Source organism: Eleginops maclovinus, chromosome 16 (genome assembly GCF_036324505.1).
Source record: "Eleginops maclovinus isolate JMC-PN-2008 ecotype Puerto Natales chromosome 16, JC_Emac_rtc_rv5, whole genome shotgun sequence".
In the NCBI taxonomy this organism is placed as follows: domain Eukaryota; kingdom Metazoa; phylum Chordata; class Actinopteri; order Perciformes; family Eleginopidae; genus Eleginops; species Eleginops maclovinus.
Genome location: NC_086364.1, coordinates 9,982,009 through 10,005,223, shown reverse-complemented (window position 1 = coordinate 10,005,223; position 23,215 = coordinate 9,982,009). Strand labels below are relative to the sequence as shown.

The following is a 23,215-nucleotide window of genomic DNA, read 5'->3' as shown; positions in this document are numbered from 1 at the left end:
TGAAGGAGCAGATCGAACAGATGGTGTGTGTGTGTGTGTGTGTGTGTGTGTGTGTGTGTGTGTGTGTGTGTGTGTGTGTGTGTGTGTGTGTGTGTGTGTGTGTGTGTGTGTGTGTGTGGTGTGTTTACAGGTAGTGCCCAGGCTACTGATTGAACTATTCTATTGTTCTGCTCAATCTTAGCTGTATGACACGCATAAGGTGATGTAAAATACAAAATAGTTCAGCTAATACTTACTCTTTAGACAAATATGCTTTTTAGTTTTAGAAAAACAACAACTCAAAATGTTGTAGCCAAGTTTTATTTGACAATCAGTCATCACATTTTAGTCATTACTTGAAGTCAAAATGTTTTCTTTCTTAATGTTGACAGCTATTTTCAATTTGAGTCACCAAGTCCTGTGTCCAATGTCGTTTTTGAGTCATCAGATCTGAAACAGCTTTTACCTTATCATTATCTGGTGAAACACAGGTCGAATGATTATGAATGCAGCTTTGCTCTTCTCAGACTGCGCCTGTTTTAAAGTCTCTCTGCACCGCCCAATATGCAAACATATAGAACCCTCTTTTTACATTATAGAAGCACAATAGTCAGAATCAAAGGTAAAGATGGACTGAGCTCTGCAGTAAAGATTATTGTAAAGTTTTTACTTCAAACTATATTTTTCCATGATTTTGAATGTGGATGTTGTCACAGTTGGTGTTTAGTGACTTCAGGGCCATCTTGTTATTCTCTGATCTTAAATCATGGGGGGAAAAGGTTGTTAAGGAATATATTTGTTCATAGTTCAGTTATCATAATGAGCCCAGGTGTCGACCAAGAGTTAAGAGTCATGAAAGAGCAAAACAAATAAAAAAGGAAAGTTAGGACGAGTAGAAGTGAAAGGCTTAACATTGCTGACATTCTGATGAGTGATGGGATGTGTTTCTTTAGTGTCCAGGGAAGAGAAAGATGTAGCATTCGTCTGGAGGGCTGGCCTAATGTTTGGCTGTAAGTGATGCTCTAACTGCATGCAGATGCGACTGCAAATGCATCCGATCCATCCCACAATAATGCATTTCATCCTATCTTGATGTGGCATTTGTGCACACCGCCGTATATTATATAATCTATGCGTTCCCTTCTCTGTCTTGATTTCCTTGTTTCTCAGACATGCTCAAATCCTTCATCACATGAAAGCAGTGATCACCCATCACCCTCCACACTAATTATGCCGTTAATATCAGAGCAGAGCTGGTTATGTGAAATGACGTATGCTTTGAGTCTGTCTAATGTGGGGAGAAAGGCCTTTGCAGCTGACTTTAGCAGTCTGAAGGAACAAAAGGTAAACACTGCATGCCTTTCTGCATCACTGTTCTGTATTTACAGAGAAATGGCAAATCAATAACTGGAGCTGAGGGAGAGTGGAGGAGAATCATCTATGTGGGGAGTGATTTGAGGAGAATTCCATTATTATAAATGAGGAGCGGCATGAGCAGAGTAAGCCTGACATTACTGATGTCACCCTGACCGAGTGTGAGGATGAAAGAGACATGAAAAGTCTGCAACATGCACAATATTATGAAACAAATGATCTTTATCTGGTGAAGCTCTCTGAGGGGTGAGGTTAAACAACTCAAAAAGTTAAATAAAGGAAATTATTATTATGGTGGGGAGTTTTATTAAGTGTTTATACCAGAGCTAAGTATTATGCAACATTTAAAATATGCAACAGATAAGCATGAACAGCCTAAAGCTAGCTTGAAGCTACAATTCTCAAGGACGGAAAGGACCATTTTTATTGCACTTCATATAGACGTGCAAGTTCCATTTGGCCAAAGAGAGGATAGTGATATAAAGGAACTAATAAACTGGCTCCACATCAGCTACTCGGGAGAGAAAAGGTAAGAAGAGCTCTAAATGCTTATTCTTTGTCAAAATACTTAAAGATTAGAAGCTCATCTGTTTTCTTGATGACTGTGTTGCTGACACTTACATTGCTGATCTGGTTCTGCGATTTCTTAATTCTCTGCATCTCTGGAGTGTCTGCGACCACGCTGAAACCTTTCCCTTTGTTCTTCTCAAAATCCTCCCTGTAGAGAACCTGCAGAACAAACATCATTCACGTTAGAAACAACACAAGGGTTTAAAAACATGGAAGGCAAGCAATGTGTGCAATACGTTATATTATATGCACAGCCAGTTATAATGCGTTTGTGAGAGTCAACAAGCAAAATCCAACTAATGCTGGCAATGATTATTTATAGATGCTCTGACCTAGATTCTTTCAACATATACAGATTAGAAACCATGTCTTCTTGATATTTTTCTGCTTGTTTGAAATACATTATTATGTAATGCTCTTCATAATATACAGCTCCGGAAAGAATTAAGAGAACATTCCAAATGTTTCCCAAATCTTTCTCTCTACATGGCAGCCATTCCAGTGACTGTTGAATTCCAACAAAGAGAAAAAATGTCAGTAGTTTATAGAATACAATAAAATAAAATGCATTTAACTCAAAGAAATACCTATGAATAATAAAACAAACACAAAAACGATAATGCTGAAGTGGTCTCTTAATTTTCTCCGTGGCTGTATAGTGTAGTTACTGCAGTGTACTTGCACTTGGCTTGACAAACGGATCAACATAAAATAATTGTATTAAGCTGAATAAAGTATTTTATAGGGGAATAAATCAGCAGGAGAGAAAAAAGTTTTAAGGCTGTCTTTTTAACTACTTGACACCATCAGACAAAATGCTGAAATATCAACTCTAGTGAAAATAAATACTTTTCTCATTATGAAAGTATTTTCTTTGGTTGGTTTTAAAATTCCAGCCCATATTTAATGAAAAAAAGCTTGTGCTACTCTTAACATTTTATCACCTTTTCATTGTATTGAGTTTGTAACATTTCTCAGAGAAGGCAGGAGTCTGATTCTAATAAAACTAACCGAGTAGTGACCTTACAATCCCCATTTTCTTCGAAGCCAAGACACAGAAGATTTACAATTATTATAAAAACTATGACTGAAGTAGGAATTCTAAATGTGTGTGTGTGTACGTGCGTGCCTGCGTGCGTGCGTTATAAGATTGCAAGCAAAGTAAGGTTCGCTCAACATCTATTGCATAGTCTTTTGTGGCAACGTTCACTTCCTGTTTGCTTAGGAGTGAGGCCCTTACATACAGGACGTGTTACCAGCAACCATATATGGCCATAATGAGAGGTAGTGTGTAACAAACCCTGTCTGTGTGTGAGTTCCCAACCTCCCCACCCTATCCTGACCTAAGGGCAGAGGAGGAAATGTGTAGCCCATGCAGCGAAAGATGAGTATCACAATGCACAAAGCCCCCCCCCCCACACACACACACTGCTGCCCTATTTCTGATCTCTGTATCCACACACTAGTTTACAGACCTGAAACAGGAAGTCAGGTGCAGGTTTTATTTTGAAAGAAAACCGCTACACACATTTAATCTTTCTGGCACGTGCTTTGACATTTCAACATGACAAATCTTCTGCTTCTACCGCCCCGCACCGACTAAAGCCATACTCCCGCCTGCATGGTGACTGCACCATTTCCTGCACCCCTCCCAGAATGTAGTCTGCTTGCACAGAGCAATACCAGGAAACAAAGCTCCTTCCCTCCCTGCTTCTCCCTCCCCGCCGTCCACATAATGCCTGACACCGCTGAACAGAATGCTGACCAATCCTCCTCTCCTCTCCCGACGCCTAGCGATGATATGACAGGGCTGTGATTCACGGATAATGTGTGTGTTGGTGTGTGATACATTCATATGTGCCGTCACCTCTGGCGTGACATGACGACCACTGAGAAATTGGGTGAAAGCTATGGCTGATCTTTATTCCACGGGAAATTATACACGGCCCTCAAAACCCGCGCATAAAAGATGAGTCAAGAGGAAGATTAATGTGCCCACCACACATCTTTGTCCTTCATTCTCGCTCGGCTCTCATCAGTCAACGTATGGTCCTCCCCGTTTTAATTCTCAGTCTATTTCCTTTGTCTTTTTGAGGTATAAGCAACAGCTTCTTCTCCTCCAATCATGCCTCTGCTTTTTTCCCCACCCACACTGCCTTCTCTCTGCGCTCCATTTTTCATTCATTCATATTTTACTGCCTCAACAGCGACAGACAGAGCTGTCGATAGAGCTGGAGCTCTTCCTCATTATAATCAGTCTCTCTGCTTCTATTTGCATTCCTCTAGCCTTCCTTCCTCTGGGGATTGACTTTTATCTCTTCCTCTTTCACCCTGCACTCCTCCCTTTCTCTCTCTGTTGGTGCCTTCCTGTCTCTTCCTTTTTTTTATTTCGCTCATGTGCGCTTCATTGCTCTCCCTCTACTCCTCCCAAATTTGTTCTTTATTTCTCTGTGTTTCTCTCCGTGTTGTTTCTTTCCGTTTCCCCATGCAAAGTCTTGTAATGAGGTGTGACAAACCTCTACCCTGCTACCATAGCAATAGGGTTCCCCTAGCAACGCAGCGGTGGTGTTGGTGAGGGGTTAGATGGACACAGTGATCCACAAACACCTTCAACGTCCTTACAAACACGCATTCAAGAAGTAGAACCATAACACTATAGCACACATAGTGCAAGAGGCTTAAATCATCCAAACACACATTAACTAGACATAGGGATTCTATTTTATTTAGATTTATTATTAATTATATGATATGATATCATTTTATTAGAAACATCTAAGAAACGTGAATAGTGTAAACACATTTGAACTTATTTAGAAAAACCCTTCAGGTTTAAATCTTCTGAAGTTTTCTGAAAATTAACTTTTATTTAAGGGTCAATTTGAAACAAGCAACACATTATTATTCAATTTCTGTATCCCCAAAACCATTTTTGAGCCTTTCTTATCAAGAGAGGACTGTTTACTTTAACCATGTAATTTTTTTGAAGGGGAACTTCTTGATTTTAAATCTTTTGAGACCAATGTACTTCTTTATTTTTATGGAGATCCTAGTTTCCTGTCTACCACTGTGCTCACAGGACTGCTATAGAGAGCAAAGAATGCTTAGGTCTTTATTGATGATTACACAAATCCTTCAGCATCACACACAAACATCTTCTGTGTATTAATAATCTCATTGTTGGGCCTGTGACTACGCTAAACCGTTAGTATAATGACTGTCTCTTGCTGTATGCTCGAGTGTTTGTGGGGGGCTTTTAGGATGCATGTAGAAAAACACCATCTGGCCCTCAATCCCTTAGTTATCCCCCACCCCACATGACCACTGACCCCACCCCAATACACACACACACGCGCACACACAGGGCTCATCTGTTACGTTTGACACTGACACCCAGATAAGATGAGGGATGTGCTTTCCTTGATAAGCCCTGCCTCTTCTCTGGGTGACACTCTCTTCTACGACATGCTGAGAAAAAAGCCTCTCCTTTAGCTTCCTCCCTCAGGATGCTCCCACCATCCAGATTTATACATCAGTCCCTCAAGGAGCTTGCAGAGCTTTTGAGTGATTAATGAGGTCAAACATGACTGAATTAAAGGGGTCCTCTCTGCTGAATTGTGCTTAACCTACGATTTTTGCAAAACAAATTCCAAGTTCTTCTTCTGTAGTTACTTTAGTGATTGTATTAGAATATAAGTTCTTAGAACAGTAAGGGAACACACCAGGGACATTCTGGCATGAAAAAGAAAAGTGAAACCTCACAACTGCCTTCAGGGTTGACGCCTGGCTGCCACAAGTTTGCCAGATCTTATAACACTTAATACTGTTTATCTTTGCCTTTTTTTTATTTAACTAAAAAGATGTTGAAAGTTTGTGAGTACAAAGCTCTCTGACTGCATCAGAGCCATTTTTATCAAGGCAATAACACATGACCCAGTTCAGACGGATATTTTGGTCTGATGAGATTTCTTTTAATAAAATTGGATGATATATATTTGGGTCTTTGTTATTATAGCTTCTGAAAGGAAGAGCCTTAGTAGTGTTTTCTGTGGTTACAAAACAGACCTGGGACCTAAGACTGGGGGCTATGTGAAGAAAAATAGGTTTAGGGTTCATTTGGGAGGATCCATGATTAGAATAGTGGGTGGTCCTGCATAAGGATAAACAGCAAAAAGGGACGCAGATAAATGAAATAGTGCATCGGTACTGGGCCACGGCAAACACGGTATTGTATGAGCAGCACGACATTTATTAAAGGCCATAATGTAGTTTGCAACCATCATAAGAAGCATATGAATGACAGCCAGACACATTAATGCCACAGAGCAGCAGTGTGAAACTAGAGGGCTGTAAGAGTACTGTTTAAACCAGGATTATTTAACTATTGTCCATCTTATTTAAATGTGTCAAATGGCAAACCCTACCTTAAATGCAACCAATCAATGACATTTTCTTCCATCCAACTGGGTTCTTATCAGGCTAATGTTCAGAGGCTGAGCTTAGGCAGAAAACTGAACACAACTGAAAGTTCAGACTTCTGCCAGTTTATTCAAACTAGAAATGCAAATGGGTTTGAAACCAGGAACATTTATGCTGCAATTCTTACGTAATGAGTGTTCTTTTTTTTTCAACTGGCGATAAAAGGAAATGGAAGTATTGCAAAACACATTTAAGCAATATCCTATTTGATATTTCCAGTTCTAGTGTTTTTATTTTGGATTTGACATTTAAAGACTGAACAGATAACATACGAAGCTGGCTTGGGTTCCAAGGCTACAGAAACCTATTGTATTAGGATTGCTCATCCCTGAAGCTCAAATGAAACTAAAATGAACCTGGGCAGCCATTTCTTTTATTTTTCTTGGTGAAAATGTTTACCTATTTTTGTCTCCAAAAAAACAACTATCATATTATTACATGATCATTGTCCTTCCCTCTCCTGTCTCGTGAATCTTTTGTGAGTCTCTTGAATCAATTTCCTACTTAACCTCGTGGGTTTATCTTCTAACTGTGAGTAGGCAATTTAAAAACTTGAGTTATAGTGATTGTTTTATCTGAAAGTAATAACTCCAGCATACATTCTCTGGGTTAACTTAAGTCATGCATTTGGTGTTAAGCATGTCCTTCTATAGTGTCCATTATGGAACAAGGCCAATATGTGAACAAACAATGGGTGTGTGTGTGTGTGTGTGTGTGTGTGTGTGTGTGTGTGTGTGTGTGTGTGTGTGTGTGTGTGTGTGTGTGTGTGTGTGTGTGTGTGTGTGTGTGTGTGTGTGTGTGTGTGTCCATCTGTTTCAAAGCCTTGAAAGGCTTCTAGCAGAGAGAGAAAGAAAGCTACCTGGCTCTGCATCTTGCTCTGCTGTTTGAGGCGGAGGTTCTCTGGAGTGTCAGCCACACAGGTGAAGTTTGTCTTGGGGTAGTGTCTGAAAAATAAGCAGACAAACAAAGCAAAGAATGTCAGTACACAGTAAACACATACAGGCAGATGCCAGCTTCTACTCAGACTCCCACTGTGACGCCCAAGCCTACACTTTAAGAGGAAAAAAACGGCATAACTCAAGCAGTGCACAGTCTGTGGCCCCACAGTGAGGGTATTTGTTATTCAAGGTGGTCCTGAGGTTGAGTTAGGAGCCCCTGTGGACAAAAAGCATGTCAGTATAACATACAATGCTCTGTCAGTGGGAGCCAAGGTAGTCTGAGAAAGAGGAAGTGCAGGCAGGGGCTGGGAGAGGGGGGTGAGATGTTGCAGAGTTTTGGAAGGAGCCATAGCAGGTGTGGAAAAAGCCACACACACACACACACACACACACACACACACACACACACACACACACACACACACACACACACACACACACACACACACACACACACACACACACACACACACACACACACACACACACACACACACACACACACACACACACACACACACACACACACACACACACACACACACACACACACACACACACACACACACACACACACAGCAACAGTGTCAAAGAGACAGTGGGTGAGTGGGAATGATGTCATGGGCAGCCCCTTTCAGCAGAGCGTGTAAGCGTGGCCTTTTTTCTGAATGGATTCTGGGAATGTTCTCCACAGTCACCGAACCATAACCACCCAAACCTCCTATTGCTCGGGAGGAGAAATTCTGCCCGAAACAAAATGTATTAAACATACACAGACACATAATTAAGCAAACATGCACCACAGTGCAACAAGCATGCTTCCAAAAGCCTTTCATCGCACGTTTACTTTTTGATTCCCTCAAATCCTGTCAGTGGTTTGTCTGTGTAAGGCATAAGTCAGTGATTTAAAACATTGGAGGCTTCAAGGCCACAAATAATGTTGCCTGGCTGCCAGTTCAGAGTGATCCTTAAGGCAGAGAAAATGCATGGCTTAAATCCATGAGAGGAGGATTCCCCACAGCTCATATGGACTGCAGTTCCCAGCATGCCTCAGGGTGCTGCGTGACCTCAAAAATCTTCAACCACTCCCTGTAACAATATGTAACCCATTTAGGCAATATGTTTACTGTTTCCTTGACAACATGGTTTAAGAAACTAAACTAGCATTCATCCTGAAGTGATTAAGGGATATAAACACTTTAACAAAGGGATTGTGGTTGTCATATTCTACTTAAAGTACTGTTAACAAAAAACAGAGGAGCCACAACCCAACAAAAACATTTCAAAGTGTACAGTGAAGAACATAAATGCAGCTGGGGAAGATGATAGAAGATTTCAAGCTCTGATATACAACAAACCCAAGGAATTGATCCCTGCTCTCATCCGTACAGACACATGCAGGTCTGTGCACGCTCACACTCAACCTCCTATTTTCCTGAAAGGGAAGCTATCGGCAACATTCAGATGTTGTGGTTTGCTATGTTAGCAGTGGAGGCAGGGTAGGCTGGAGCAAGCTGATCAAACAATGCAAATGAAGCTACTCTTTTATTGTTGTGAGATATATCGAATCACAGAGGTGCTTCAAAAGCAGACACACCACTCTGTCTGTTTTATATGAACTTCATTGAGTCTTATCTGTCTTAAGAATATATTACATCAGGGAAAAACAACGCTAACAAATCTACATTTCATGAATGGTTATCTTTATGTTTTTCCAGGCAGGTCTATTTCCCAATTTCCATTCATAATAACAGGGGTTTGATTCTCAAGAACCAACTCAAACTCTGAATCAATACTCACTGGCAGGTTTTGAACACTATTGATGCATCTAATAAATAGACATTTGTATCCTGACCAACCCGGAATAAATCTAAATGGTTGAGATTTAGCAAAAGTCTCTAAAAACACTTTTTTATTGTCCATTTTATCTGCAGATTACTTCTGTTTTTTGGTATGATCCCTTGTTCAAAGCTGGTGACCTTATAAATATGTCAATATTTATCTGGGTTGGGTTTCTGGTGGAACACACTTCCTTTCACAGAGCATCACTGTGTCTAAAATCCCCCCACTTGTCTGAATCAGAGGGGTATGAGTTCATGGTACACACCTCCCAACCTGCATGTGTGTTAAAAGCGCTCCTGTCATCACCTTAGAAACCGTCCTTGTGCTGACGGGTCAGTAAATTGCTACACAAACAAACACACAACACGGTCGAATTATAAACCTGGTGACTAAGCGGGATGGTGTGTTGTGTGTCGGTGTTTGCAACAACTATGCTTGCGTTTGAGGCAATGTGTGAGTCACAAGACCACTCATCTATCTGTCGGGTTAAATAACAAGGTAATAAGTTGCAGACGTGAGTGGGTGACACATGCACAAACCGAGTTAGCCCTGTGAAAAAGCCCCGCTAAAAAGGGAGTGATCAAAATGGAGGGGTGAGTGGGGCACGCATGTGCAATCACACACCACACACACACAAAAACTGCCTACTGTGCAGGAGGAGAGGCCTGTTTGCATAGAGGGACCAGGAGATGTTGTGGCTGCCTTGACCCTGTGAGACCTGGAAAGGTTGTAATGCATCATTCAGCAAGAACATTTCATCTACATGTAAAATCTGCACAGAAGTCTCGTAAAAACACACAAACACATCACAGTAGAGGAGCTGTAGTTGGTAGAGGCGGTGTTGAAAGCAACAGGCAGAACTGTCTGCTGTTCAGTGACTGGAAATATCCATTATACAAAGAGGCTCATATATCTTTAAATGATGGAAAGCTCTTTCTCAGGCTAATAATACACACCGCACAGCCCAGGAAGCACTGGCTTTAATCTTGACTGACTATTTATCAACAAATGATTCAAGATGGTGTTGAATGGAATAAATCTGGCAGGCATCCTCTGAATGATAACACTAACTCAAGACATTTGTGACACGCTTTAATAACACCACATTGATGTTTAAATTAATGTCTGGACTATCAGTGATTAAGGCAGCACCCTCCAATGTCTCCCACAGTGTCCCTGGGAAATTAAAAATGTTATCTCTCCTCCTAAAATCTCCCACAATCCCCAGTGTGACTTTAGGATCTAAACAGGGATGGGACTCTCAGGGAAGAGGTGGGTGGGAATACAGCGAAAACAAACAACGCCTATATCAATTACTGAGGATAAATATAGAAGAGTAATGATAACGCAGCTATCCCACAGAATAATGACAGAGACCTTAGCCCGAATTCCTCTCCTGAAGCGGGAGGCTCTTCCACTTATGATGTTTACTCCAACATGCCTTGTTTTAAAACAAACGGAAGGAAGCATAATAAACAGGCTCTTGCTTCTGCTGGCTCGGGGAGCAACGGGAGCATTGGAGAAAGGGGAGAGGAGGAAGAATCTGTAGTCTGTGGAAATAAGGGTAGGACGAAACCTGCTGTAGGGGGAAACACCTTAAAGGGAAACACCGGTGGTAGGAAAGTCACAGTGAGCTCACAAATTGTATTTGAAATACAATACTTCATCATTTCATATAATATTATAATAAGGGTTGCACATGGGTCATTGAGCTTTTATGCTTCGTTGAGGTGAGCATCAGTGGAAAAATACTGAGAATTTACTCTGGTAACACTCAAATAATCATTAAACAACTAAATAAACAGCTGTAAGTGGTGAGCCATGGGTGTAGGGCTTTTACTGTTGAACGATTAAGGATGCTTATTAGCAAATAGAATCACTGTACAGTGACAGAAACAAACATAAAGCATCATTGGGCCTTTTCACAGGAGACAATCTCACATGTCTTTTTCATTTCTAATTATGGGCAATGCCTTGTATTGTTTTATGCTGCTGCAACACAAAAATGTCCCAGTTTGGGATTAATAAAGTAATTCTTATCTTATTCTTATCTTATGACAAAGCAGAAGAAGCACAGGTGTAAACGATAAAAGTCGGGGCTCATTGGCTGCTTACAGAGCCCTTGTAATGTTATTTTCTCAGGTTAAAATACTAAATTTCACAGAGTTTGATATGTTTAAACTAATGTGAAAAATGTGCAATTATTCAGAGGTTGTTGTGTGACATCATTTGATTAATATATAGAGCCAATGAAAAAGTGAGTCAAGTAAACTCCTGGATTTCCTATAAGTTTGCAAATCAGGCACATCCTGTCACTGCCTGTTATTGGATGGCTGCAGTTTATTGTCTGTTTGTGGCAACAACAAAAAAATGCAGGGAATATTAAAGACAAAGCCAAATTGAAATGGATGCATTCAACAACAAAAAAAACCTTTGCATTACATTCTGCTACTAATTAAGTTACTAATTAAGGACACAAAAGGAAAAGCTTCTTTTTTTTTTATTCCTTAAAAACATTTTTGGAAAGAAAAAAATACATAAAGAAAATGTAAGTGCCATTTAATTCTTCTACAGAATAAGCACATGTGATTTGTTCCTGGTTTTAATCTTAAAAGGAGGCCAAATCCAAATAAAAAACAGCTGGCCACATGCTAGCATACTTTGAGTTTCCACTAGGGCCGAGGATGACAATGCTAGCATGACGTCTTGATTCATTTTACTGTCAATGAAATGGAGAAAAGGCACAAGAGCTTGTCAGAACATGAACGCCTTCTCTCTGCATTCCTCCAGAGAACATGCAATCACCCTCCAACTCTCTCTCTCTTTCACACTCATAACAAACACAGAGGGGGAGACACTCACTACCAGTAATGGCAGAGGGAGATTCCATGGATTCCTGATGAGCCTTTAGAGTGAGTGCTGGGGCGTGAGTGGACATGCTAGTTTTCAGTGTGTCTGCCTGTGTCACTGTAGAGGAACTTTAGGAATGTCCTTTGTTGATACCACCCCCCCTCTTTCCCGGCAGAGGAGGAGAGAGGGAGGTAGGCACTTTCCCACACCACATATAGGACTTCTCTGTAAGGGAGGGGGGACTGGAATAGTCCCTGAGAAACAGCAGAGGAGGGATAGAGGGGCCTTAGTTGGGTTGCAACACACACACACACACACACACACACACACACACACACACACACACACACACACACACACACACACACACACACACACACACACACACACACACACACACACACACACACACACACACACACACACACACACACACACACACACACACACACACACACACACACACACACACACACACACACACACATTGGAGAGTCCTATTTCCTGTCTGAGGACAGATTAAACACTGCTGTGGCTTTGGGATGCATGATGAATCATTTGAGCGTGAAACATGTTCACTGACACACGCAAAATGACAACTTGGGGACAACTTACGCATTGCAGTATGGTCTCTTCTCGAAGCCTTTGTAATTCTTCATGTTTAGAGTCATTTTGCAGACCTCGCAGCTGAAGCATCCTTTATGCCAGTACTGTCAGAAACGAAGGAGAGAGAGATAGTTAGATATTTATTTCACCTTCATTTGGATCCAAAAAAAGGCCACACATAAGACCGCCCATACACCAAAGGAAAGCTAGGTGAGTGAGTAAGGCCAGAACTACTTTCTGTTCCCTTGAGGTTTCACAGGGAGCCTGAAACAGACAGAAGGTATAGTGAGTGTTAAGACTGTGTGGAAAAGAGCAAAGTGGAAACACAGTAGTTTGTGTATGCTGGCATTGAACATACGCATTTGGTTGCTTGAATGGTTGCTATTAATAGGTCCATTGGGTAGCTGAGCTGGTGTTTGCTGTATGGACGTAGCTGTAGAGTTTGTGATTAACAAGTGTGAATCTTTGCTTTCACCATCTAATCAGGGTTTTATCAATTTTCACACCTTTTTTGTTTTGCCTGAGCTCCGCTATATGTGTGAAAACAAACAGCAGAAATGGTTTTCGGTTGGGGCTGCAGAAACTGTGCTAGCTCTGAATGTAGCACCGTTTGACTCACTGTATGCTCATCTCCTCAGACCATCATCACAAGAAGCCATGCCCCTCCATCTCTCTCACTACCCTACTCCCTTCCTCCCAGCCGCAGGCCCTCTCGCCTCTATCCCCTTTCTCTCTTGGCACTGGGCTGCTCTGTGGCCTGAGGGTTCAAAGAGGGATTGAGGGAGGGAGGATCGGAGAAAGAAAAAATACTGCAAGGAGAGAGGAAACATGAAAGGAAGGAGCAAGAGGAAGGGAGGGGTGGGCAAAAGAGAGAAAAACGCCAGAGAGTGGAGCACTGATCCAACCGCTCCTGCTATCATCAAGGGAAGGGAGAAAGGAGCGCAAAGACAACGAAAGAGAAAGAACGGGAGAGGAAATCAAGACGGAGTCCTTATTAACATGGCCTCATGGTAGGGCTGGGCGATATATCGATATTTTTTCAAATGAGATATAGAACGAGACACTATCGTCAACATCGATATAGTTTCGTTTTCGTTGAAAGTACAGCACATTTGTTACAAATAATAGCCCGTTTGAGCTGCGCCTGCCACTGCTTCTCTCTCTCCCGCTCTGTGTCCAACACGCACACGCACACACACACACACACACACACACACACACACACACACACACACACACACACACACACACACACACACACACACACACACTTTTAAATACCCAACAGCATGAAACATGGCGTCCCAGCAAAATGTCAATCGCGTTGCAGAGCTGGTATGCAGGCGAAAGACAAATGGATCAGTAATTTGGAAATGGTTTGGTTACAAGGTGTTTGACCAGTTTGAGCAACAGGTGATCTGTAGAGTGTGCTTAAAATCTGTCTCTACGAAATGGTCGAGTACGACCAACCTCTTCCACCACTTGCATCAGCACCACAAGGTGCGATATGAAGAATGCTTACAATTACGTGCAGCGACACAAACTCCTACTCTGGCTCGCAGTACCCCGAACATTTCATTTGATTAAACAGCCTCATACTGTGTACAACGTGTGGTTTTGATCGAAACTTTCATGGGCCCACCGTAAAGATGGGCAGGCAACTTGTGCGCGACCATGCTTTCGTTTGCTTTTGCTGGCTACATCGAATCTGCACAACATGTAGGCTAGCTGACCTCAATTATCAAACGAATGGACGATAAAGACCCAGAAATTATCGCTAGTCTACTTTCAGTAAAGGTCGGAACGGGTTGTATTCGAGGGCATTGATGAATTTGCCTATTTTAATGCAGGTGTCGTGCCGTCACGTAACTTAATGTTATGCTGCAGCTCATTTAAAATGTTGGTTAGACTCTGCACTGCCCGTTGTTTCTCCAGGATAGCGAACTTTGAAATTTACTAAACTAGATCATTTTCTTCTTTACAACTGTAAAAAAATATATTTCATGAAGCATCGGAGCGGCTGTCACATGGTCTGTTCAAGAAACATTGCCACGGCTCATTTAAGATGGGCTATGCATAGACTGACTGCACGCACCCACCGTTTTGCTACGATTGCAGCATTTTGCCTTTTATCAAACCAGGCTGTTTCTACCACTATCAAAATAGGCAGGCAGACTTGATATGTGACCACCCAAATTTAGGCTTGAGTTTTCAATCAACAAGGCAGGTTGACGGGCACAGCGATGCAGGCAGGCTGGAAATGAAAGCACACAGCGGCATGAGCGGCACGAGTTGGAGCGCAGATCTGTCGTGTTATTGCCTCAACAATATCGATATCTTATATCGACATTCTGCTTGAAAATATCGAGATATGACTTTTGGTCCATATCGCCCAGCCCTACCTCAGGGTGATCGGTCATTACGCTCATTCTTTCTCCCACTCTTTATCAGTTTCTACCCCAATTGCTCACACACTATACTAATCTTCCAAACACACAGAGAAGACTCAAAACAGAGAAAACTGCACATCAAAGAACAACCTCACTGTCTCAGGGTTTCACTCACTAACACATGTGCCTTTGATTCTATTCCTGGCACATCCATTCATGACTTAAAAACAAACAAATGTGTTCCTTGCATAGAGAGATACAGTGTGATAATTGCATGTTTTACAGCACTGATAAATCACCAGGATGCCGGCGTTTACTGGCGGTGAAAGCTGCAGCGGGACAGGAGACACAATCATGGTGGACTAGTTATAACTTACAGTGGGGGGGCAAAAAAAGTGACAGACAAGGGGCGGTGTGGCAGGAAGATTACTTTTAGTTAACACCCCAAAGTGCCTAGTTTTGCAATATAGAGTCTTCAGCCGTGACCAATAAAGCTTCTCTTTTATATTTGACCACATATTAAGCTCAAGTGTTCTCTCAGAGTGTATGATGTCTATATGGCATATGTTCAACATGTTTCAAAGCTGTGAAACAGAGATATTCAGAATGCAATAAGGTAGAATTAACAACCCTAACATATGTAAAACTTGATTCCCTTGGTCAATGTCTGGAGTTCATATGAGAAATTGGCTCAGGCAACAACAGGAAATGTGATGTTAAACTCTTACGTTATAGCCAGATGTAACTATTTCTGATCCAGACTACCTCAAATGTTTGATCAACAAGTGAGAACATGATGGCTTCCCTCAAATCTTTAAGTGCGGTTGCAGCTGGAGTACTTGGGTTCCCTTGTGAAGTTGCCCATGGACACAACGATGGCAGCACTATTTATGGAAACATGACCAAACACAAAGCACAATGGGCATAACACTTTCCTACAGGATCGAACATGAATTTGGCTTCAGGCTGGTTTGAAGATTTTGTCTGGATGTAACAGACCACCCAGGGTGGTGTTCAATGACAACAAGGAAGTGTTGACTTGGGTGTTTGTTGCTGTGAGCCAGCAATATTGTTCTAATGCATACAAAAGAGGAGGCTCACAGCAGAGGCCGAGGCTGGGCACTGTTCAGTGGAGCTGTGATCATCAGCCAAACACACTGGGCCAAGCCTTCAAATCCAAACTCCTTATCCCACTACAGCCCATCGGGGCCTGAGGGAGTTGCAGATGGACAAATCGTGTTACTCTTTCCACTGCTCTCCCTCTCCATTGTTCAGGCCAGTACTGCAAATCCCTTTACAAACAACCGCACAGGCCATGCAGATTCCATTTCCTCAAGGTTCTTGCTGATTTGCAGCTGCGGTGGCCGCCATCTTTGTATGCAGACTGTCTGCGTCATCTACACAGCGTAATATTCTCCACAGACTATTATCCCCTTCTCATTTCCCCAAATATGTGATGATGATAAACCAGACAAATAAGCTAACACAGTTTAATACTAACAGGAGTAGTGGGGATGCAAATTAGTTTAAAAGAAATGTGAGCCTATCAGCTGAGGGAGCTTGGACTTTGACACCCTGTTGTTTCCCTAAATCAAATATTGACCTTGGGTTTACTCCGGAGAAAAAGCCAGCTGAAGTCAACTGTTTAGCAAACTATTCCAACCTGCTAACCCACATTCTACCAGGACAACCCTCGTCGTCTTCACATGGACAACACAGGCCCTCAGAAATCCGGCTAAACAGCCTTTTGGAAGAAGCAACAACAAGCTAGCACAGGTGCCAAAATGCACTCAGGCCATATGTGGTTAACACATCTGTGGAGTGTGTTCATTTTAAATTGTGCATTTTCACTGACGAATTAAAAAAGGATCTCCTGGTGAACTTAGTTTTATTCAGTAGGTATTGATTCCTCTTTTTCTTTTGTTTTTCTTTTGCTGTTGAGAAGTGTGAGTAGTAAGTAAAATCAAAACATCAGATTTTCACCACACAATTATTCTTGCCTGAAGGACTCAAGACGAGGATATTATTGAAGTACCTAAAGTATGTTTTAGTGATATTAATGCTGTCAGTCTAACTTCTATTTTATCTATTTTTTTTAGCAACTCAGGTACACTCAGTTCAACAGGCTCTTCATGTCTTCATCATCAAACCAGTGTCCCACAACCATCCGTAAGACAAGTGTTCAAATTTAAGACTAGTCTAATGTTAGGCGTGAACCGCTAATTATCATCTGAACCTAGATCCAATCTTAAATACAGTGCCAAGTAGGGAGGCTATAAGCCCTGGGACTTATATTGATGCCAAAGGGAAGGGAAGGGACAAACAGCAAGGTAGTGGGAGACATCCCAAATGTGTGTTTGAGAGGCGATCCAGCACTTATCCTTCTCTAGATCCAGGAAAACTTGGCCCTTGGGTGCCGAGGCATGATCTGGCATTCAGCTGGAAAATGAGGACACTGCAGAGACGGAGCCCTAGAAATAAAACACCCATAAAAAAAAAAAACACAGCACTGTCTCCCTGCATCAGCGCAGCTCAAGGGCACATGTAGCCGCTTGTCTATATGTGTGTGAGTAATAACTGTGTGTACATGTGTGTGTAGTACTGTATGTAGGTTATAAGTCTCAGTGCGTGATGCATGCATGTCAGCTGGATAGCAAGAATCCAGTCAAGAGCAAAAATGCTCAGTCAGCCTCACCGGTCCCTCTTGGTGAGAACCAAATACAAGTTAGCCTGGACAAAAACCCTGTGGCCATTTTTGGACACCATGCATGTGTGCACACACATCACACACACAGAGGGACAGTTAATAAGATGAAGGGACTGGTTTAAGGCATTAAAATGATGCAGGGTTGTTGCCACTTCCTTTGTCAGGATTAGTGTGTAATCTAAACAAGCCAGATCTCTCCCCTCTTTTAGAGCACAGCAACACAAAGCTTTGTTTTGAAGAAGAAGACGACGTACTGATCTGAAGCCCCCTTCCCAATAGTTATAATTTTAGATGGAAAAAAAAAGACCGAAGCTTTAGACCGTGTGAAGGGGATTTTCATGATCCAGGCATCTGAGTCACCAAATTAAGCATCAGAGGAACTTAGCTCCTAATAGCAGTGAAGGACATCCCTAGGGTCCTTCATGAAAATGTTTAATAACTATTTTTTTTCTAAATCAGTAGCAATTCACTTCAGTCACTTTGTTTCATGCTTTAAGAGGCTCTTAGGTCCAATGTTTAAAGGAGGCTCTCATGGCTCTTTGACTCAGATGTTTATTTTAAAATAAATTCAAAAGAACAGCATACACACATGCACGGTAAGGCATTACAGCGGCTTACTGTGTGTGTATATGTGGAAATGTATTCTTGCGTAAGACAGTACATGCCTGAAGACAAAGTACCCACATCTGGCTGGTGCTGCTAATAGAGGAAACTAACTCATTAAAGCACGCTGGTCAATTATTAGCCTACCTGATGCCTTTAGTTTCTACCCATGCCAAAGGCTTGGTTGCGGGTAGGCAGGCAGACAGTGATTTGAACAGACATACTAGAAAAGAGTGGAGTATGCACTTAACACACTTTCCAAACCACTCCAATCTGTGATGTGCACTTTAGTAAAATATACATCCTGCTGCCGTACAGACAAAACATTCGTAAAAGAAGAAAAAATAACTGTCAAAACACTTCTGGTGTGTTATCATTCATCTTTATGAATTCATTAAAAAAAACTGCTATCATATTGCCATGTTAATGCAAAAAGTATCACATTTCCTTTTCCTTCTAAGCATTTGCTTTAGAAAAAGCAACAGAGAGGCCAGCTTTTTAGTCTAGGAAAACATGTCAACGAGTTCCTTTTTCTGATAAAACGCACAAAGGAGAAGTATGTGGCTGCTCACTGTGGGGTCAACACGTGAGATGGTTTCTACATGGTCATATGTGTTTGTGACTGTGAGTCATTGAAGGGAGGTGGCTGGTAGTGGCTGGATGAATTCCTCACCTCTTGTGGCTTAAGGACATGCATCAGCTCTAAACATAGGCAAGGCGGCAGACAAATTCCTCTAAAACAGGAGTCAAAGGAAATGAGTTTCAACTGGATCAGCAGAAGGTAAAACCCCATTTGACACAGGAATACTGGTTGTAAAATAGCTGTATTTGCAAAATACTGAAATATAAATAGAAAGGAATATATGAAGTACTCAACGATGAGATTTTTAATAAGCCCATTTTAAGGATTTTATTTCACATGACTAAGCATGATGTAATAATTGGTGCTGTACTGAGCTGCACAAATCGCATACTGTCCTCTTCTGACCTTTAACCCTCTTTTGCAGCAATTTCCTGGGATTGAGAGGCAGCAGCACAATTGGGGCACACATCTTTACCAGAAACCCCACACGGACACCAAATAACACAGCAACCAATTTGTTAGCTAAATAATAAAAAAAGGACAGTGAATTGTAACTGTGAAAGCTAGAGTACAGAATGACAGTGTGTGTCAGATACATCAGCATGTGAAGCCAATGGTGTATGAAATCTGATTTCTACACACACTTTTGTTAATGCCAACTGTGTCTGAACATTTGAGATCATGTGAACCAAGAAGTGCAGCCCTCTTTTATTGCTACAAACTAAAACTTTTTTTTAAAAACCTGCTTTATTTAAATTGTTTGTTAAACATAAGTGAAGAAAACCAAGACAGCAGAATCATGAAAACCCAGTGATAGTTCTTGTCTGTCTGCATTGTAAAAGGCCTTCACCGCTGACGTGCTGATATCAGGAAAATAACCTCCAGCTGGCTTTTGTCCATTCATCCATATTTCTTTAGACCTTCTCCTCCACTGACAAACGCGTTTGTTTTGATAGAGGCTGTGTCTTCTTATCTATGAGACTTGGTGCCACGTGGGAGATATTTTGTTGTGTAGCAAACAGGTCTGGCCTCAGAAGAAATCTTTCCAATAGTGTGCATAAAAACGTGTCAAGATGTTTTGACATGTAACAAATTCAAAAGCCAAAACATGAATTCAAGAGCCAGAAGCAAATGTGTTTAGGCTTCACATTTGTTGAAGGATGAGCTTTCAGAAGAAGTCAGTTTCTCACATTATTTATAGATTTTGAAAACACTACGTTCAGTGAAATAGTAGTTAGTCTGGAAATAGTCTCACAGCTTCAGAATTTATGGTATAATAGCACAGTTCAATATGAATAAATCGGTTTCTCTTAACATGCAGGTAGGAACAGGCTGTGTGATTCAGACATGCAATAGGCAGACAGCTCATAGAGATGGTAAGTACACACACACTTGAGCAGAGTCGAGTGTTTCAGTGAGAGATCAGCTTTAAGCTTTAACCACTCAACACAGATCTCTCAATTTATCTTGAAAATACACACTTCCTGAGTGCGGGAAATGGCTGATCATCTTGTGACACATATACAAATCATTTCAATCCTCCTGACAATGCACATCAACCTAAATATGACCATTTTACTGTGTAAGGGTTGCATTTAAGGTGCTGGTAAAAAAACAACAAAAAAACAACTACTGTATCACTTTATTGGCTGGAGTTCAAAAACTAACCAAACCTGAATCTTGAGCCAAATAGTGCAGCTTAAAACTCCTTACTATCGAGAGTCTCTTAAGATATTAAGGAAAGCCAAATAACAAGGCAAACCCGTCACCAGCTCAACCAAAATTCACTTCCTGTCTTTACATGTGCTCTGCTGCCCGCTTCTTCTGCTGGGCCCAGCCCTGCTATAGTGGAATGCAGCTGACAGACAAACAAGCCTCTGTGGCTCAAACGCTCTCCACCACAGAGGGGGATATTATAGAAGAAACACTGCCAGGTAAAGGTACCCATTCATCGGTGGCTGAGAATACCAATGGAAGAAGCGGCAGAACGCTCCCCTCTGCCTTCACCTGGGCTAGCCTAGCACATGGAAAAAACCCCAGCCAATGTGGCCTAGTCTGCTTTAAACAAAAAGAGAAGGGTAATCTCTGAATGTGTGCGCCAGTGATGGGGAAGGGTTGATTTTGTTGGCATATCTGAAAGGGTGAGCACTGATGCAGAATGGCAGCAAAGACAGACGGCGGGCTACTCTCCTGTATTGGTTCAGAGCAGGAAGGGAGACGACACAGCAGGCCCCTGACAAGAGCACGCTTTATGGGAGTGTCTGTCTGCAGGAATGCACTCGGCTTCAGGCCAGATACCAATGCACATTCAGGCTGTTCTTGTGGCCATTTGGTTATCATCAACACCAGCCTTCTAAAATGCTAACATGACTTGTATTTTTTTAAAGTGTTGGATTATTGAGAGGGGTTCTGAGATAAATCAATTCCAGTCCAGAGCACTTTGGGAAAACATTACTCATGGTGCATTCAAGAACAAATATTTGCAGAAAGAAATATTGCATTCAATCAAAAAGTGATGTTACTTTAGATAATGTGCTTTGGGTGCTCTTTCCCTACCTTCCTTGTCAGATAAGCAAGTCTCAACAGGGATTGATTTTCAATAGCCATTCAGATGTCCATTAGACAAATGATCTACTTGCCCCAAGCACAGCTTTGGCCAAAATACATAAACATTGCTATTCATATGACAAACAATAGACCCCACCCACCTAGTAAAGTGAGTGTGTTACATGTATGTTGTTGCAAAGTTGCAGTGTAACTGAGAGCAACAGCATTCAATAAATGCAGGACGGATGGTCATGTTTCCCTCCAATGGCAGAACCAAGCTGTGATATATCAATGTTAGCCTAACTGAAATTGTAGCTCAGATGTGATCTAATGATCTGGACAGAGTCCCTATGGGTCATATTGATGAGATTAGCACCTTCACTGAGATTAGGCATCTTCTTTTGAGTGAAAAGTAATCGAGGCGGCTCCTCTAATGATCCCTGACTTGGATTAGCCGGTGAATTGGACACAGACATGTCTAAATGTGTCCATGCTGCACACGACATTGGGCTATTTTATTCCTTCGAAAGTCATGAATCGTTTAGTATTTGTAAAGGCTAATCCTACAACTATAGAATACATGTTTAGAGGTTAGAGACGTTAGCTAAACATCAGTTTTCTTCAAAGCAGTGGTGCTAGCCAGGCCCAAACCAGGCTGTCGGAAGCACGGTGAGACGCTGGTTTTAGGGCGAATCAATACCGTAGCCTGAATAGTCTTTGTCTTGGTGAAACAAATATATAAATTCAGTTTTGATACATTTTTCCATTATCAAAACGATATTTTGTTTAACGTCCGCGCTCAGGTCTTGTGACATCGCCTCCCAGACGTTAAGCTAGCCGTTAGCTTGCCTTGCTAGCGAAATACCTGTCCTGTTCGGGTGTTCCGATTCATTCACAAAAATACGTGAAGGGTGTCATTTTAGCAGAGCAGAATGCGTGCAGAAAACGTACAAAAGCATGTAGCAGTGTTAGGGGTCTTTTTAAATAAAGAGTACGAAGTAAGGCGATTGTTCATGTTCTTACCTTGTCCAGACAATTCACTTTTTCCGTGGGGTATACGACTAGATTACATCTGCCACACAACGGATTCATGTTGGAGGAATGCTCTTCTAGCTAGTTAGCACGGAAACCGCCGATGATACTGCTTGTAGCTTTGTGCTGTCAAGTCCTCACTTCAAAAACTAGATATAGTGCACGATTATGATCAGTAGCAGGCCAACACTAATCTAGTTGTATGTAGAAAATCCAGGAGGTTGTTGTTGTCGTTGTAGCCGCACAGCTGGCTGTCAGTCCACTAACCAGACACGGAAAGCGCGCTCCCGCTCCCCCCCCCCCCTCTCTCTCTCTCTCCCTCCCTCCCTCCCTCGACCGCGCGTGTCCGAGCAGAAAGGGAAGAAGCAGTGTGGGAGGTTCAGTGTATTACTTGGAAGAAAGATTTTTATCATTTGTCATTGGTCATTATTTCTGAGGAACTTCATCACATATAAATCGTGCATATTCAACTGAGACTCAAATACCATTGTAACACAGTCCAAGCTCTGTGTTATAATCCAGATCCACCCTTGTGCAAATTTAACACGACTGTCCTCTTCCCATCTGTGCTCGCATAGCAAACGCATGCGATCATCTTCATTGTTGCAGGTTTTTGGGGCTTTACCAATCCAGTGATCTCAATATTATATTTGTACACATCTGCCACGTTCACTGCGTGTGCTAGTTGATGTCCATGTCATATATTTGGTTAGGG

At 41.8% G+C, this 23,215-nt stretch overlaps 1 protein-coding gene across 1 annotated transcript in view; it reads right to left on the bottom strand.

Moving 5' to 3' along the window:
• The window catches only part of lasp1 (LIM and SH3 protein 1), a 30,408-nt gene extending 7,618 nt beyond the window's left edge, over window positions 1–22,790 (bottom strand). Inside the window, exons 1-4 of the mRNA XM_063903044.1 lie at window positions 22,492–22,790; window positions 12,648–12,742; window positions 7,262–7,346; window positions 1,975–2,082 (exon numbers count right to left, since the gene is read on the bottom strand). Of these exons, the coding sequence (XP_063759114.1) occupies window positions 1,975–2,082; window positions 7,262–7,346; window positions 12,648–12,742; window positions 22,492–22,560 (357 nt within the window). The 5' untranslated portion in view covers window positions 22,561–22,790. The remainder of the gene's footprint in view (window positions 1–1,974; window positions 2,083–7,261; window positions 7,347–12,647; window positions 12,743–22,491) is intronic.
• Between the last annotated feature and the right edge of the window lie 425 nt (window positions 22,791–23,215).